The sequence below is a fragment of the Pleurodeles waltl genome, chromosome 6 (genome assembly GCF_031143425.1).
Source record: "Pleurodeles waltl isolate 20211129_DDA chromosome 6, aPleWal1.hap1.20221129, whole genome shotgun sequence".
NCBI lineage: Eukaryota > Metazoa > Chordata > Amphibia > Caudata > Salamandridae > Pleurodeles > Pleurodeles waltl.
Genome location: NC_090445.1, coordinates 1,519,336,881 through 1,519,356,744, shown reverse-complemented (window position 1 = coordinate 1,519,356,744; position 19,864 = coordinate 1,519,336,881). Strand labels below are relative to the sequence as shown.

At 42.7% G+C, this 19,864-nt stretch overlaps 1 protein-coding gene across 1 annotated transcript in view; it reads left to right on the top strand.

The window, feature by feature from the left end:
* The first annotated feature begins 8,234 nt into the window (after positions 1-8,234).
* TMEM88B (transmembrane protein 88B) overlaps positions 8,235-19,864 on the top strand; it is a 366,936-nt gene continuing 355,306 nt past the window's right edge. Inside the window, exon 1 of the mRNA XM_069241055.1 lies at positions 8,235-10,790. Coding sequence (XP_069097156.1) covers positions 10,521-10,790 — 270 coding nt within the window. The 5' untranslated portion in view covers positions 8,235-10,520. The remainder of the gene's footprint in view (positions 10,791-19,864) is intronic.

Here is a 19,864-nt window from a genome sequence, read left to right as displayed (position 1 = left end):
CTCATCAACTTTAATTGCAGACACCTACAATTCTGCAGAAAGATCAAACTTATTTTTAACACTTCAAAATAGCACTTCCCAACCATGTTGTCCCAATAACGAGCAAAGTACACCTTTCCATATGTATGTCTTCATTGAAATGAGATCTTACCTCCAAAGTATGTCAAAACCTATGCTATTATTTTGATATCCCGCAGGCTTCATGGCAGACACCTTTATTTTAATATCGAACCATTAATTTACAAAAACCTTCACTATCAATAGTGGTGATTGGAAACACCAGAATCTACCACACATTTGATGCTCCTCTTTTGAAAAAGAAAACAAAAAGTCACAATAGAACTAAAAATAAAAATTTCAACTATGAGGTTAAGCAGCACGAACACCTATAAACTAGGGTGTGTGAAATTTGTATAATTTGTTTTCATGTAATTATGTGAAATGTTACGAACATAATGCAAAGTTACATGTAATTTATGAGAAATTCAAATCAATCATTTTGCACAATATTTTGTTGGAAAATGTGTCCTCGTGTTAACTTGTGGTGCAAGGACACATTTAACAAAAGCACCATGAGCATCAGCTGTTCGAATTCAGATGTTCCCATCTGTTTGTAGGACGTTTTTACAGCGAGTGGCACATTTCACAATACATTTATACTGGCAATTATGTGATTCTGTGAACTTCACAAATGCTAAATTCCCCAAATTATGCAAATTATGCCACGTAAATCAAATTTCATAGAAGAAATTATAGTTTTTATTTTGTTTTCTTAACTGCTTCGGTGCCGAGGACGTAATGGTTACGTCCTGCGGCACAGTGCTCCTGTGCCGAGGACGTAACCATTACGTCCTCGGCCTGGATCCCAGGGGGAGCGCTAGCGCTCCCTCCATGGGGTTCCCTCCCACCCCCACAAGGCAGGGATGGAAGGGGAAGCCCTTCCCCTTCCACCGCCGACACCCCCCCTGATCCCCTACCCGGGTGACGTCAGCGCGTAATCGCGCGCTGACCTCACAGAGGCCGCCTCCCATCGTGCTGGAAGAGAAATGCAAAAGCATTTCTCTTCCGCTCATGTGATGGGGGCCTGAGAGGCTTCAAAGGGAAGGAAAGGAATTTTCTTCCCTTTGAAGTCTCTCAGAGCATTTTAGCAGCCAGATTGTGAAGCGATCCGGCTGCTCAAAATGCCCACTAGACACCAGGGATATTATTTTGTATGGAAATTGGCATAAGGGGAGCGACCCCTTGGGCAAGGGTCGCTCCCCGGGGGGGGGGGGGGTTCAAGGCCTTTTCTGCCCCCCCAGGGGGGACAGAAATCTCTAGGCACAAGGGATCATTTTTTTTATTTTATTTTTTTAGAGGTGGGGAGCGACCCCTTAGGCAAGGGTCGCTCCCCTAGGGGACAACTTATATTTAGGCCATTTTTACCCCCTTTGGGGGCAGATTGGCCTTTTTTATGATGCCAATCTGCCCCCAATGGGGGCAGAAACCAATACATGCCAGGGAGTTTTTTTTTCTAACATGAATTTCACGCAAGGGGAGCAACCCCTTAGGCAATGGTCACTCCCCTGGGGGGCAAATTTATTTTAGGTCATTTCTGCCCCCCTGGGAGCAGATTAGCTTATTTTAATTAGGCCGATCTGCCCCGAAGGGGGCAGAAACCACTAGGCGCCAGGGATTTTTTGTTTTTGTTCTTTTACAGACAGGGAGCAGCCCCTTATGCAAGGGTCGCTCCCCTGGGGGGGGGGGGTTGTATTAAGGCCATTTCTGCCCCCTATGGGGGCAGATCGGCTGATTTTTGCCACCCCAATGGGGCAGAAACCACCAGACACCAGAGATCTTTATTTTTTTGCATCAATTTCACACAAGGGGAGCGACCCCTTAGGCAAGGGTCGTTCCCCTGGGGGGGGCACATTTATTTTAGGCCATTACTGCCCCCCTTGGGGGTAGATCTGCCTATTTTTATTAGGCCGATCTGCAGAAACCACTAGGCACCAGGGATTTTGTTGTTGTTGTTGTGTTACAGACGGGGACCGACCCCTTAGGCAAGGGTCGTTCCTCGGGGGGGCACATTGTATTTAGGGCATTACTGCCCCCCTTGGGGGTAGGTCTGCCTATTTTTATTAGGCCGATCTGCCCCCAAGGGGTGCATAAACCACTAGGCACCGGGGATTTTTTTTTTTTGCGCCAATTTCACACAAGGGGAGCGACCCCTTAGGCAAGGGTCGCTCCCCTGGGGGGGGGGGGTTTATTTTAGGCCATTTCTCCTCCCCCTGGGTGCAGATCGTCCTATTTCTATTAGGCCGATCTGCCCCCGGGGGGGGGGGCAGAAACCACTTAGGCACCATGGATTGGTGTGTGTGTATGTGTGTGTTTTGTTTGGGGAGGCAGCACCTTGGGCAAGGGTCACTCCCCATGGGGGCACTTTACTGTTGGCCATATCTGCCCCAATTGGGGGCTGATTGGCTTATTTTTGGAAGGCCGGGCAGAAAGCCCACCGGAGACCAAGGAAGATTTTTTTTCAAAATAAGAGGGTGGGGGCATGGCCATACCCCCACCCCAAATAAATGGGGACAAAGTGGCAAGATGGGGCAATTATCCCCAATCCACACCCTGGGGGGGGGGGGCAAGAAAGTCTACTAGATGCCAGGGAATAAAAAAAAAAATAGTGGGGTGGTGGCTACCAACCAGTATGGGCCTGGTTATGCCCCCACCCCAACTGAAGGGGGTAACAGTGTTTCAGCTCTCCCCCGCACACTAAAACATCTTATTCCACGGCAAGCAAGAGGACGTTTGATTATTTTGGGTTTTCGTTTTACATTTGGGCCATGAGAGCTTGGCTAACTCTCCAAATCGTCCCACTTGGAATGGTGAGGGCTGCACTTTATGGACTTTGGGACGCTGCCATGTAGAAAACTCCACAAGACCTAGACACATCTGAAAACTAAGCATCTAGGTGATTCCAAGGTGGTGTGCTTCACAGGCACCCGCACCATTTTCTTACACACAATGCCCTGCAAACCTCCAACTTTGCTGGAAATCACACATTTTTCCCACATTTTTGTGATGGAACCTTCCGGAATCTGCAGGAATCCACAAAATTCCTACCACCCAGCATTGTCTCATCTATACTGATAAAAATTCTGCTGCACTTGTCAGCCTAATTTTTTTTTTTTCAAACTGCCCTTTTGGACCCGCTTTGGTTCCCCCTCAATTTCAACATGTTTTTGGCTCTTCCCTGTCACAAGCACTTGGCCCACCTACACAAGTGAGGTACCATTTTTATCAGGAGACTTGGGGGAACGCTGGGTGGAAGGAAATTTGTGGCTCCTCTCAGATTCCAGAACTTTATGTCACCAAAATGTGAGGAAAAAGTGTTTTTGTGGCCAAATGTTGAGGTTTGAAAAGGATTCTGGGTAACAGAACCTGGTGAGAGCCCCCCAAGTCACCCCTTCCTGGATTCCCCTAGGTGTCTAGTTTTAAAAAATGCACAGGTTTGGTAGGTTCCCTTAGGTGCCGGCTGTGCTAGAGGCCAAAACCTATAGCTAGGGTTTTCTTGATACCTATTTTTCACTCTTTATTTTTCAGAAAATGAATTGATGTATACCCGGTATAGAATGAAAACCCATTGCAAGGTGCAGCTCATTCATTGGCCCAGGGTACCTAGGGTTCTTGATGAACCTACAAGCCCTATATATCCCTGCAACCAGAAGAGTCCAGCAGACTTAACGGTATATTGCTTTCAAAAACCTGACATTGCAGGAAAAAGTTACAGAGTAAAATGTGGAGAAAAATGGCTGTTTTTTTTCACCTCAATTTCAATTTTTTTTTATATCAGCTGTTATTTTCTGTAGGAAAATCTTGTAGGATCTACACAAAGTACCCCTTACTAAATTCAGAATGTTGTCTACTTTTCAGAAATGTTCAGCTTTCTGGGATCCAGCATTGGTTTCACACCCATTTCTGTCACTAACTGGAAGGAGGCTAAAAGCACAAAAATAGTAAAAATTATGTATGTCCCAGTAAGATGCCAAAATTGTGTTGGGGTTTTCTGATTCAAGTCTGCCTGTTCCTGAAAGCTGGGAAGATGGTGATTTTAGCACTACATACCCTTTGTTGATGCCATTTTCAGGGGGGAAAACACAAGCCTTCTTCTGCAGCCCTTTTTTCCCATTTTTTTTAAACAAACTTTTTGCTGTATTTTTGCTAATTTCTTGGTCTCCTTCAGGGGAACGCACAACCTCTGGGTACCTCTAGAATCTCTGGGATGTTGTAAAAAAAGGACGCAAATATGGCGTGGGTAGCCTATGTGTATAAAACGTTAAGAGGGCCTAAGTGCAAACTGCCCCAAATAGCCAAAAAAAGACCTGGCACCTGAGGGAGAAAAGGCCTGGCAGCGAAGGTGATAACTTATCATTATTATGAACTGAGGCATCCATAGTCATATTTACTCACCTAACCTGGTTCAATAAATACCTTAATGACTTCATAGATTGTCAGTCCCTTTGATAATGTCAAATGTTTCTTCTACTGAAGGATTCTAGCATGATATCAAGGGCTTCCGCACCCTCTCAGTGTATCAATGGCAGACCACGTGATCCATAATCATTTGGTCAATGAACCTCTTAACTAGTACCTGATATCCGTAAAGCTATTGGTCAGTCGGCTCATGTGCCTCATGGACACAAAGTTATTGTGCACTGTGCATTCTGCAAGTCATCCTTTCGTGGGTGTGCGTGTCTTGCAATACTCTTACATTACACAAATTAATTAAATGCATGATCACCTCAGATCCATTTCAGATCTCAGAACACACTAAACCGTGAACTGAAGATCAATTGAAAATTTCCGGATGGGCGCGCCACCCAACATTTTAATTTCGCACATATTTTTTTTCATCAGATCCGTTGACGTTCTGACACTTGACCTAACTGTATTACTATATTGAGCGAGCGCAACGCAGATTTATTGTTCCCCTAGCACCTCGACTCCTCGAGCTAGATGCCTGTGTCTCGTCCTGACAGTCTCTGTAGCTCATAGACAGGTATTGGCTCCAGTCCTGCGAGGCTCTAGTTGAAGGGTCGCCTCTCTTTTGTCGAAGGTTCACCTCACCACCCTCTTGACAGCCATCCAGCGCCGCCTCCTCCGGCCTGGGACCACAAGGCGTTACCGACCCACTTCACCCGTCACTGACAGGAGCAGAACTACTCTAATGCGTGAGTAATGTCACATTACCTCATCTCCTTTGTAAGAGCGAAAGGACGACACAGAATGTACCGCCCTTCGTTCGGAAAGGAGATATGAAATGGACCAGTAGCATCGCAGAGGTACTCTACCAACTGCCCACCCCAACTGTCGAAGGTCACCTTCGTGCACATCACACGGATTGTATTCGTGAGGCCACCTTCAAGAACAGTCAGTAATTCACGTAACACACGCACACAACCCACTGCACTACCCCGTCAGCAACGGAAAGCCACCCACGCAGCCGCTGCCCCTGACGACATTACGTCCTTATTACTTTAGCCTGGCTGTAAAGAGAGATTTTACTCACTCTGCATCTATCTCCTGCATTCTGACACTGATAGTGAAGTCTCATTGTCACATTCCCTTGCTAGACAGAGAAACTCAGACTCGTTCCTTAGACATAAAGGGACCCAAGACATAAAGGGAGGACGAGAAACAAGAAACCAGGGTAACAGATTCCTTGCTCTGCAAAGTGCTGCTTCCCTCCAAGGAGAGGCTAACTTCAGAAAGTGTCATCCTCTTTCACTTAACGCCCCAGCCCCCTCTCCCCCTCTCCCTCCTCATCCAACTCATTTCGCAGATCTGGACTCTGCATGAAGCAGCAACACTGACTTCTTATCACCATCAAAGCATCCTCCTACGGAGAGAGACCTCACAACCCAACGCAGAGAGGATTCGGGGATAGGAGAAGTTTAAGGCCACGTGGCAAGAACAAATGAAGTAATGTTTATTATTGCAAACATGCCATTCTCTTAAGACGTGAATTTAAAAAAACGGCTAATTAACAGAAAAGAAGAATAGAGACAAAATGAACTGCGCACAAGAGACAGATTGAAGCCCGGATTTGATACTTCAAGATAGTTCTGCTGCTTTAAATGGGTTGCAACATTCCCCTTGGTCTGCAACGTTTTCTGCATGTGGGCGTTGACGTTAAAATCAAAACTTTCACAATCCTTTTAAGCTCAGAAAAACAAGCCAAAATCCGTTCAGTCTCAAGTTCACGAAAAAAGCTATTTTAACTGACTCACTATAGAACATCGCATGCGCTATTTTGTGGATACCTGGATTGAGAACTGGTTTTATAGTTCCAATCCTGAATATATATTCACAAATAAGTACAATGTACTGCAGAAGTCTTGATATGTGTGGCTACTGCAGCCGTGGCGACACGTTAATGCACTGTTCGAATGCAGAGAAACTGATCTGTACAGCATGAAGCTAAACTATGTTAACCCCAAGCAAACCTGTGATGAGATCAAACCAGAGTGCGTCCTTTCTGTAAACCATATATGTTATGTTATGCTTAGGGCCACGAGATTTATGTGATTGTGCGACTCTGTCGATGTTCGCACAATTGTATATTTGCCACATAATCCGTTATCTGCTGCATAATCTGCAGATTTTAACAAAAACTGTTTCTAGCTCAAATGGTTCAAAAGTTACTAAAAACACAGCAACACATGTTGCCATGCAGTGGTAAGAACTTTGCAAAGGATGACTTGTCACCATTTTGGAACTTATTGCTATATTACGGTGTTAAACTTGTACTAACGAGGTGCAACTAACGCCCAGACAGTATTAACAAGTTTTTAAAAAAGACAAAACAATGAAATAATACTATAACAAATGTGTCACATAATTTGCCTGTTCCTGCCGCATAATTTATTCCACCCTGCCACATAATTTGACCTTCCCCTGTTGCATAATTCCACTGGCCCAAGTTGTGATTCATCCTTATTACCATGCCCAGTTCTCATGACCAGCAAGCACTAAGCCTAGTTCTCCATGACAGCGGAATATTTTGTCCAGTTCTCCATACTAAACATGTTGTTTTGTCTCCAGCTTAGGGGAATGTCTACGGAATACTGTATTCTGCTCGTTTCTATGTCTGAAATACTGTAGCCAGTCATGGAGGTTGCATGAGGGGTGTTATGGTTGCTTCTAGAGGTCGCATTTGGAGTGATATGTTTACTTCTGAAGGCCACATCTGGAGTTGAGTGTTCTCAATGACACTCCCTGAACACGGCGTTTGTTTCAGAAGGCCACCTCTGGAGCTTTGCATTCTTTTCTGGATTCCACAGCGGGAATATTATTGCTCCGCTCTATAGCTCATTCCGGGAGTAGTGTGTTTTGTTTACGAGACCCGGTTGAAAGTACTGTATTTGTTTCTGGAATCTGCTGCTGGACTATCTTGATCTGGAAGCCACAACTGGAATAGCGTGCTCTTCTCTGGAGGACGCATTTGGCTTATTACACCCATATCTAACTGCGGCACTAGCAAGTTTGCCTCTGCAAGTCACTTCTGAATCATCGTGCCTAGTTCTCTGATGAAATCTTCATACAAGGTCCAGGTCTAGTAGTCTCATCTGAAAAATACAGCCTGGTGCTGGACCCACATCTGCAGACGAATAAAGATCCTTTAGAGATCGGTCCTAGTTGGAAGCTAGAATGCTTCAAGTGCTGCATCTTAAACAGTTTGAAGAGATATGGTGGAGTCTGAGTTGAAGTGGATACAGGAGGAGAGGTAAGTGAGGAGAGGAACAGACTGGAGGAGCAGAGCAAATTCCAAAGAATCTGTGGCTATAGCAGAGGAGCGACTGACGAGGACTTATACGTGTTCACTCGCGGCTACCATGACAAATGCTGCACTAAGATGGCATAACATATGAAGAGTTGCTTTAAAGCTGGGGAAGGGGTACAGACAGCAACATGGTTCGTCAAGAGTGGGGTTGTATTGTAAGAGCACCGCCGAAGTTAGATACTTTGCAGGTCGTGCTGAGTTGCCGAAAAATCAGAGATCATGTATTAAGCACCAACCTTTAACATCTGCCTGATGTCACACCTCTATCGGGGAATCCATCCAACTCACCACTGCCGGGGCATGTGATAGAACCTGTGGGAGGAGGTAACACAGCGTGCACAGGTGCAGCCCCGCTCACTGAGGGATGAAAGAGAGGCAGCACCCGCGCGCGCACTAGCCGCGGCCGCTCATTGGGTCTCGCGCGCAGAGAAAGCTTTGAAGCTGGGAGCGGAGCATCTCAGACCCAGCAGAGCGAGGGCCCGGACCGCCGAGGGCAGCGTTCAGCACCAAGGACTCTGGACAGCTCCGCTCCTGGTGACGTCTTTCTCGGGACTGTTTTACTCCTAGAAGCTCCTCTCCCTGGCTCAGCTCTGCTTTCTCGGACAGATGCTACACCTTCATCTTCTCTCTCTGGCACAGCTCCGCGTACTCGGAGGGAACTGACATGGGCAGCTTCTTTCTCTAGCACAGCTCTGCTTTCTCTGACGGATCTTGCACCTGCAGCTTCTCTCCCTTTGGCACAGTTCCGTTTACTCGGACAGATGATACACTGGTAACTCCTTTCTCTTTGGCACAGCTCCGCATACTTGGACAGATCTTACGCTGGCAGCTTCTATCTCTGACACAGCTCCTTTTACTTGAACAGATATTATATTTGCAGCGTTATCACTACTCCTCATTCCTGGACAGCTCTGATACTGGCAGCTTCTCTCTCAAGCACAGCTTCGCTTATTGGGATTGTTCGGATGCTGGGACAGCTCCGCGTACTAAACCAAGTCCGATCGTGGAAGCTTCTCTGTCACAGCTCCGCTCCCTGCCACAGCTCTGCTGCCGTGAAAGGCTCTGACCTTGGCAAACTCTGCCTCCGAAACAACTTAACCCCCTGAAATAGCTTTAATTAGCACAGAACGTAGTTCCTGGCACGCTTTGTGTGTCTTGATCAGCTCGGCTTACTTGAACAGCTCCTTTCCACACAGCTTCTTTCTTTCATACACCTCTGCTCTCTTGCACGGCGCAGGTCCTGAACGGCACCTCTCATTTGATGAGCTCAATTTCTGGTAGCTTGTTTTTCTTTAGCACAGCTCCGCTCCTCACAGCTTCTCTCTCTGGGTACAGCTCCGAGTACTTATACAACTCCTATCCTGGCGGTTTCTCAGTCATAACTCTCCTCACGTACACATCCTCGCTCTTTCCCCTACCTGTCTATTTGGGCAGCTCCGTAAATGATAGAGCACTTCACACAGCTTTGTTTGTAGCACAACTCATTTCTCTCACACAACTCACTGGCGGATCTCACCTTCCTAATTCAGCCCCCCACCCCTCACAATAACAGCTCACTTGCCTCACCTCCTGTTAATGCTCTCTTGAAAAATCGTCCCTCCTTAACAAAGCTCCCTCTCTCTAGCGCAGATCAGGGCGCATGTTCCTGCCTCAGCTGCGCCCGACCCAGGTCCCCTCCTTTGTGGTACAGCTCAGCTCTCTTGCGCAGCTCTCCTTCCAGCCTGTACCGCACGGCTCCTGCAGCCCCCTAAACCTGGAATTTTGAAGAGAATCTGGCGACCGAGACACAGGACCCCTGCGTGCACCCCCTGTTCTTTGGGGCTGCGTGAAAGCAGGGGCGAGGAGATCTCTTTTAAAGGAGGGTGTGACTTCACACTCTGGTGAGGCCAGCACCCGTACAGAGAAGAAAAGTGCTGAGCCCTTCAGCCCCGGAGATGAATGGAAGGGAGTCTCGTCGTCACCGGAACTTAACCCGAATATAACTTGGCCCCTAGCAGTCTTTGTGGATCCCTGTCCGTTTCTCTACCTTTCTGGATGTCTCTGTGGCTCTCTGGCTGCCTCTATCTGTGAGCCTTTCGTGCCAGCTTCCATTCAAGGACTAATCACCTATCCCTCAGGGAGACACTGGACGGGCGCCTGTCTTAGAGTACCAATCACCACTTTCAAAGCTAGGGTGTGCCTAGCAGGTCTTCAGTTCGCATTGCGGCGCAACGCAAGCGCTTTCATCACGTCTTAGTAAAGTGGAAGAGACAGGGGAGGGGAGTGGATTCATTTTCGGGCTCATAGGCCTCCGAGCTCTTTACAGAATAGCAGACAGTTAGACGTGCTGATAAACATTGGCTGCAAAGTTTCGTGGATTAGAAAATCCTTGCTTGACTCCCGGATGGTGAAAGGTTAGCATTGTCATCAGAGTGAAATTAATTTTAGTCTGTCCTAAACTCTCTGTACTGGTTATGTGCTGTTTAAGGACCTTGGTCTGAAATAACTTACTTTTAATTATATCAATTGACTGCAAAAATCCGTGGGGTTTGCGCTCCCAAATTTTGAGCATTGAAAGTTAGAAGATTTTAGAAAGTCTTAGCACCAACCTGGATAAGGAAAATTAAGAGAACAGCTAATTACAGAGGGAAGGTGCCATAATTCAGAAACTTTGCACTAAAGGACATTCAGCCAGAGAGCCGCCAGCGCCTTGAAGATGTCAGACCAAGAGATTGAGGACTATGATGTGGATAATATGTCCGACACCTCACGAATGATCCCCGGCCTACCGCCATACAACATGGAGGACCAGCTGCTGCCCATGGAGCCGCGCAGCACCCTGGGGTGCTGGGCCTGGACGCTGCTCGTGTCTGCCATGAACTTCCTGGTCTTCTTGCTGAACTTCATCTTCATGGTGGTGGTCTTCAGTATCGTGCTCCTACCGACCATCATAGTCGTCTACTTTGGGTTCAAGTGCCACACCAGGGTGAGTAACTGGGGTCTCTACTCTTAGAGCTCTCCTTAGCTCCTGCCCAGGAGGTGGTATTTTGTATAGCAGTGATTGCAAAGTATTGACTTAAGGTCATTCGCTGTACCAAGGCCTTTTCTGGTGCAAGCAGGCAAACTGGGGATTCATGTTATGGGCTCCATGCCACCGCAAGTCACCTCAGGATGCCTGCCTGTGGGCCTTTAGCCTGCTGACGTGGATGAGAAGGGTCCATCATCCGTCTTTGGAAAGGAGAGAGTACTTGGAACCTTCCTTCTCTCCTTTACTCAGGAGAGAATAGTGAAAAGCTGACCATAGAGAAAGTAGAAGAAGTTTCCATTATTTCCATGGTGAAAGGACACATGCGGAAGCCATCAAACACAAGACAGAGTAGTCCCCGGATTGTAGTTTGATGGCTTCTGCATGTGTAAAGTCATCCTACTGTTCCCACCTAGGTGAATGGACCCACTCTTCTCGCCTGTGTCCAGTAGAGAAGTATAAGTGATCAATTTCTCCTACACAAGAATAATGTAGTTGAAGACAACTTCTCTCTCACATCTTGTGGTGGAGTACTGGATCCTATTTTCTTCTTCTCCCAGTACAGAGTAGTAGAAGACACCTCCCAGGGCCGAAGTTACAGAAGGGCCATACTTTGCACCTGCCTCGTGCACCACCATCAGCAGACTGCTGATAGAAGCCTTAAATATAGGCCATTCAACATGGATGGTAGGTCTCACTTCACCAGAGAGCCTCTGTTTACTGCAGTGTCTATCAATTGTCCCCTGCTGAAGAGAGAGCTATGGAAGTCACCTTCTTCCATAACACCCAGTAGGAAGGGGCAGACGCTATCTGCTACTTCAAGGTGCTGTAAAGTGTCATTGAAGGTGTCCTCTCTCTCTTACCAATTGGAGGGCCATGGAAGGAATTCACTCCCTCAGCCAGGACAGAACTTTGGTAGTCATTCTACTGTCCCTAGGGTAGAGTACTGAGAAAACAGTATTGCCTCACATTAGGTAGAGAGTAGAGAGTACTGGAAGCCACCCTACTGTTCTTTCCTGCCTCTTCTACAAACAGAGCATTGAAGAAAGGTGGGCCCATGGTGAGCCCAATGACTAGATGACAAAGAGAGGGATCATTATTTTGAAAGGTGGTGGGCCTCATATTAACCACTTCCAAATTCCATACAGGTCATGAATACGTCCTATGTTTAAAGCACTGTAGTTTGTATTGGTGCTGAATGGTTCACAGCAGTTGGGCCATGTAGAAATGATATTGTGCATTTCTGCATGTGGTAGTTAATGTACAAAGCTCTGACTGCAGAGAGCTGCCTCTAGGCACTGGGTCACTGGAGCGCTCATGGAAAGTGCTTGTGGTTGTTGTGTGGGAATCCCACACTTAAGCTCAGAAAAGAATCTAGACTGACAGCGGTACTGCAGGCTCCCTAAATGCAGAACCCATCAGCATAATCAGCCTTAGCCAAGTTCTCTCTCTCCACCTCTCCCTCTCTCTCTTTCTCACACACATGAGTTGCAGGAGCACAACCTGCTATCCCCCATAGAACTGACACAGTAGGTGCTGCACCTATGCAAGATCCATCAGAGTGAAGAACAGGGAGAGCGTGGGCAGCAGAAATAAAACCATCCCAAATAAACCCAACAGATGCAGCAAGGACAGCAGTAGTGCAAGCTTCCTCAAATATACTTAATAGGTACCGCAGGAGCCTCATCAGTGCAAGCTCCTAAACATATGCAATGGGTACAGCCGGAGCACCATACATGGCAACTTCCGAGGCAAATACAGTAGCTAATGTAGAGGCAGCATTGGTGAAATCTTACCAAATATGCAGAAAGGTGCAGCCTGGGCAGTACCAGCACAAGCTTCTCAAGCATACAGAACAGATTCAGCAGGTTCAGCATCATACACAACAGGTAGTGTAGAAGCAGCATCAGTGCAATCTTCCAAAATATGCAGCACAAACTCAGCCTGGGCAGCAGCAGCGCAGGCTTCCCAAACATTCAGAACAGTCTCAGCAGGCTCAGCATCAGTGCAAGCTTCCCGATAATATAAAACGGGAACAGCATGGGCAGCAGGAGGTAAACACTACTCTACTCACAATGGCATTAGCAGAAAGAGCATCAGTGCAGGCTTCCCAAACATAGAAAACAGCATGAGTAGCACAAGCTTTTTAAACATAAATAGCTGATGTAGGTTTGCTTGTGATTTTGAAGGAAAACCTGCTTAAGGAAACCAGTTCTGGAGAAAATTTCTGCAGAATCCCATGTCCCCAATTTTTCCAGATGAATATAATTCCTAGGATGTCAAAACCATCCTCGTGAATGGCTTTGAAGTAAAGAAATTCCCTGCAGTTGTTTTTTTTTTATTGGGATCATGGAGATCTCTGGTTTCCCCCTTAGGGAGTGGGTTTGGTGAAAAAAGTAGGTGAGTTTAACCAAGGTAACACATTTAAGCCCTTATTTATACTTTTTTAGCGCCGCATTTGTGTCGTTTTTTGACGCAAAAGCGGCGCAAATGTACAAAATTCAATTATATTTTGACAGTTTGCACTGCTTTTGCGTCAGAAAATGACACAAATGCGGCGCTAAAAAAGTATAAATATGGGCCTTAGAATTATAGATAGATAACAACTTTTGTAAAAAGGTGTTGCAATATTCTAGCAATAACACTTTGGATTTGAATCCAGTTATCCATGCTAATGCCTCTGGACCACAGCGATACACAACAAGAGTGTTGATTCACACCTCTTCCACAGTGTAGTCTGCAGTAACTGCCACATATGGAAATCCCTAGAGAGTAACACCCCAGAGAAGCAAAGACAGTCAGAAGTGCTCTCTTTCATAGGCAGAGACAAAGGGTACCAGAAGGGTATCGGTCTTGTGCTCAATGTTTCCTTGCTTCGATTACCGCCTTTTTGTCTTGTTTATTGTGGAATCCACCCTTTACCATTACTCTATTCCCATATTTTCTATTCATCCTTTTTCCTGTACCTCCCCACTTCTGACCTGGCTATATTTTCTTACTTTCACCTGTGATTTAGCCACACTTGTATCCAAGGAAACCATGGCTACCAATGCCTTAACATCTCTTACCTTACCTATCACTTATAAAATATACTTGTGTCTACTTCCTAACAGCACTCCTCCCTGTACCATATCATCTCTCATTTCCTATTTCCTGGCACCTTCACTCATGCCTTGAGCCCTGTATCTTCTCTGCTGCCTACATAGTAGTACCTGCCCTAACTATTTTCCAATATTACTACCACTTCCGATACATTAGGACTTCTATTCATGTGATTACCTTGGTATTACTGACATTGGCCATATGTAGTACCACTACTACTACACTAGTGAATATACCCTATGTGTGCCCTCGTACGCATTGTTAATACTCTTGCCGCCTCACTCTCCATTCCTCTCACTTTTTTTGATTCTGCCATATGTTCTTGAACAGTGTTCTTGGCCAAGTATTATATTTTTCTATTTTTTTCTGAGTGTCCTTAACGGTTTTCTTCTTTTTGGAAAATTCACTGTGGGATCATCAGGAAACACATAGATGCACACAAGTGCACACATACATGCCGAATCATGCTATAGTGATGTCACTGTGAATACTGCAAGAGAGTTCATATTATGACATTCTTGTTTATTTTACTTTGAGTTGCTAATGACATATATCATGAACCAATTAATCTCTATGCTTCAGAGCATCAGGAGAGCCAGAGCTCTCTTGTGTAAGTGTGGCAAATGTGTATTTACATGTTTAAAACAAATTACTGTGATGTATATAAGGTACACAATGAAAGCATAAATATAGAATGACCATTAAACAGAAGAGTCTGGTATGGAAACGGATTGCTTTTTTGTTTGTAAATAAGCATAGGTCGGCTGTTGCACACTGAGTGTGGTTAGCAGGAATGTCTACAGAAATCGTGCATCTGTTCCTACTGTTCCAACCAGAGGCATCTTGTTTTATATTCGTGGAGAAGTAATTAATATGAAGCATCTGTTTGTAAGTGCTTGTTGGAGTGAAGAAGAGACTATGCGGGGCTGTAAGTAGATGAGTGCAGCTAGCCGGACAGGAAAAAAAATCAGCCACTGAATAATGTTCTTTCTAGCCCATCTCTGCAGAAGGTCGTGGCTAGGGGACTCCTGGTTGAGTCATAGCAGTTCACCTTGCACTGAAAGCAGTCCCTTTCCCTGCTGGCCACCTATAAAAGGTCAGGGTGGTGGAATGGCCAGTCCAGTCCTGGGAATGGGGAATGCTTCCCACAGTCAGGAGGTTTCACAGAGACCCTTTGTAGAAGATTGGCGTTCACTAGGCCAGTAGATCCACTGTTGAGCAGAGTGCCTAGGTGGCAATGACCTCTGCCACACAAGGTCCTAAAGCAGACTCTAGAAACCTCTCATGATCATTGTTTAAAATTTCAAAGTTCTCTAGCAGAGCAATCCTCAACTGATTCTTCTCAATTTGAGAGAAATGGGCTACTTAGAAATGAGCCAGATTTGCAGGCCAGGGCTCCTTAAAAGACCAGACTGTAAGTACTGCAGGACCTATTTTAAAAAATACTTCTCAAGGCACATTTATGCTGAGTGCTGTACTGTGGAGTTGCCATTATATAGGAAAACCTTGCCATACTGCACTATAATACCTAAAAGCATGTTATGATAGTCCCTAAAATAGACATCCATTGATAAAGGAATTCCACCTACATATCAATTCAAAAATATGTCTTACTAGAATATTGTGGTCACAATATTGTGACAGCAAAAATATCATGGTCCAAAACATTAAAAAAATATATACTTTTTTTGGTTTACCTATAATAATGAAGTATAAAATATTGTTTACAATTGTTTTATATTATGGGTTTCGTTGTATTGTAATAGGTTTTTGTTGTATTATATATACTCTTATAAAATAGTTCAATGTTTTTTTATGTTTTTGTACTAATGTATTTTTGGGGGTTTAGGTTTATTGAAGGATTAGGAGAGTGGTCTTCGTAATTATAAAACAACTAATGTTGAATAATATATTTTATTATTCCATAACATTATTATTTTAAGTTTAATCTTCTTTTTCAGTTTGTGGTTCTTTTTTGTGGATAATTGTGTGGGTAATGCTTTTTAAATTATTTAATAATTAATATTAATTGATTAATATGTACACTGTATATATATACACACACATACACACACATATATAGTATATAACATTTTTATATTGGAAATTACTTGTTTTCCTGATATTTTAAATATTTTCTTTACATACTTCTAAAATATATATTACTATTTTTTAATGAGTCAATAGGTTATGAGGGAATGAGTGATTATTTTGTTTGTAAAAATTATTTATGAACATTTTAAATATGCAAAATGTAAAAAGAAAATGTAGATTTCTTCATGTGCTTTTTTGATGTGTCAGTTTTTGGATTTGTTTTATTTTAAAGTGTAAATAGTTTTCATTGAGCAATTGTGTTTAATGTTTATTTTTTAATTATTTTAAGTTATGTGTCCACTTTTAAGATAGTTTCATTATTTTTAGGTTTTGAATTTTTTTTAACTTAACTTCTGATTGTTTTTTAGTGGATGCTTACAATGTTTTGGTGTAAAAGATCTGACACCTAAATATTTGTTTTTTCCTGAATGGTTGATAGTTGGTATGCGATTTAGATCTCCTCACAAAATACACTTTCCTAATCACTTGTGGGCATTCAAATAATAAATTTGATAGACACCACTCCAAAGCATACACTATGTCTAATGTTTCTTAGATTGAAGCTAGAATAGTAAATCTTACATTCTACAAAGCATGCACTTTCCTTAAGGTTTCTTAGACTGGAGTTAGAAAGGTAAATCATTTCTCCACCCCTCACAATGTGTGCACTTCCTCCTACGTTTGTTGGGCAGGTTTAATATAGTAGGAATAGACAATCAGACTCACCTCACACACCAAATATATGCACATTCCCTAAAATATTTTAGTTTAGAGGTAGAATAGCAAATTGGACCCCCCATGTATGCACTTTTTCCAGTGTCTACTGTACAGCAGTCAAAATATCAAATTTGCTCCTCCCTATCCCTCCTGCGTACCAATGTTTGTTAGACATGAGCTAGAATAGTAAATCAAACTCTCCAATGTACGCATTTTCCAAAATATTTTGTTGGACTGGAGTTGGAATAGTCAATCTGCCACTCAGAGTTTGTTAAACTGGAATTAGAGAAGTAAACTTGCACCACCTACACCAATATATGCATTCTTCCTAGTGTTTATTAGACCGGAGTTAGAATAGCATATATGACCTCACCTAATTTGTACACTTGGACCAATATTTGCAAGGCTGAAGTTAGAATATTAAATCTGACCACACCAATGTCTGCATTTTCCTCAATGTTTGTTAGATTGTAGTTAGACTAGTAATTCTGACACCCCATGTATGAATTTTCCCCTATGTTGCAGAATTGTACTTAGTGTATTTCAAATGTTTTTATTTATTAATGATTGTAGTATGAGAACTATATTTTACTTTAGTCTGAATTTTTATACGGTATTTTGAGAAAGTTTCATTTAAAATATACATTTTTACATGACTTCATTTAATTTATGTATGGTTTTCTTGTGTTTTTTTAAACTTGTTTCTTATTTTTTATGTGACTTAATATTTACAAATACTAATTTTTGTCACATAATTGTAAAGAAAATTTCTGATACCTTAAATATAATCTATGTGAAAAGGGTTTTTAGAAAATATTATAATTGTTTATATGATGGTTTATTAGTCAACATAAATCCTTTATTTTTATATTTACAAATTACATTAATTTGTATAATACACATGTTTTTCAGTTAGTATTTGATATTAGATTTGTTTACAATAATTAGTAAATATAGTTTAAAGTTACGTGCATTTTTTAAGAATTACTTTTTTTTTAAAGTTAATACATTATTTGTTTGCTATTTTTATGGTATGTATTTTTGTAATATATTACCTTTGTATTCAGTGTAACTTATTTTTTTAAATACTAATTAATTGCGGCTTAAATAAATATGCTTACCATTCAATGTCGATATTTTGGTGCAAGAAATGTTGTTGTTTGATTTTTTTCTCTATACATTATATATATGTACATGTTTCATTACTTTAACATACATATTTTTGTACCATGATCTTTTTGTGGTCAATATTTCATCATACAACCCCCAAGAGGCAGGCCAACCATAGCACCTATGTATTTATCATTAGATTGCACTCCCACAGAAAGAACGTTCTTATATATACTACAACTTCAGTGCTTTTTTAAGAATCTCCATGAAATTCCTCATAAGAAAACATATTTCTCTATTTGTTCCTCTCTGAAAGTTTCATTCAGGTCCATCAAGTATATCATAATTTGTCTGGGATAGGCATTTTTGGAAGTTAGTATTCAATATACATGTGTTAAACCTTCTATTTTCCATACCATTGAGCAAAAATAATATGGATCTACAACGCATTTTTTGACATGCACAAAGACAATTAGTTCTTGTGTGTGGTTTTAAAAATTTGGAGTAAACTCCTTCAATAGATTTATACACGTTTAAAACCTAAAGGCTAGGGATGTTCAAAATTGTGCACTTTTTAATAAACTTCAAGAAATTGCACTTTTAGTGTCCAATGTGGTAAGCTGGAGTCTTTTGTGATTTTTTTTTGTGAAGACAAACTTTGGGTAAAAGGGAGTAATGTCAGATACTGCAGGAAACTGGTTAAAATACAACATGTCTCTTCTTCAAACATGTCCTTCACAAACCTATCAGCAGCAAGTGAAAATTATGTCATACAAAATTTTGAGAAATGCCACCAATTTTATTAATTTTGCCATTGTAACTTAAGTTTCATGCCTACAAAAAAGCATATGACTCTGCCTTGAAGGCAATAATTGTAAACATATTTGAGCATTAGATGTCAAAACGTATGGTTTGTATTTCATATTTCTAAGTTAGACATGCTCCTGTTGACCAAAACACTTTGTATGTTATGCTTCGTTAAGTTTGTAAACCTGGCACAGGCTTGTGTTGCTCTAAAATATGAAAATGTGCTACTGATGCCAAAATTCAAGGAAGTAAACCCATTTTCCCTCTTTAATAACTTTACTTCCCTTTGACCAAATTAAACCACTCCTTGTGAAACTGCATGAAACATTCAGGACCAGATTTACAAAGCCTTAGCGCCTCCTTGTGCCACATTAACGTAATTAGTTTTTTACGCTAATGTGGCTCAACGAAGCAAACATCACCATGCCATATTTACAAAGTGGCACAATACGTACATTGCGCCACTTTGTGTCCCTTGCAACCCAGTATGTCTGCAACAGGTATGATGTATGCAAGGGGGAAGACGGCCCGGCGTAAGGAGGCCAGCAAAAATGATGCAATTAAATCAGAAAGATTTCATTGCGCCATTTTTGGCGTCATTTTTAATGCCTGCTCGAAGCAGGTGTTGAAGGACGCACCCATTGAAATCAATAGGCCTCTTTCCACTTTGTTGCACTAGCGTCAACATTTTTTACGCTCGTGCAGCAAAGCGCTCAAAAGTGTAAAAAATGTTTATGCTATTGACCTAACCTGCGCCATGGTGCGCCGAATTGTAAATACAGCACACCCATGATGGTGTTTGGTGGCTGGGGAGGGGGAGCTCTAGAATCTTGTAAATCTGGGCCTCAGCGTGCCAAATATGGTGCAGATGTGTCAAAGGAGGTAAAAGATATAAGGGCGATCCCAAACCAAGTCACTTTTACAAATAATAAGGGAATCACCAAGGATTACCTTCATTGCAAGCCACTCAAAAAACACTGAACGAGAATGCACCAATTTACTTCAGACTCGCTTGTCTTGTGCCTTTGCTTAGTTTGGTGAGTTTTCATCCACCTTTTTTTAAATTATAAGGGAAAAAAGATAACGACCAGCATACTTGCTCCTGAACTATATTCCAGTGAATGTTCATGAATGTTGACTGAAAAATATGCATAGTGCCTGCCTGGAAGGTGAGTGACACCTCTTGAAAGTGGAGAAATATAATG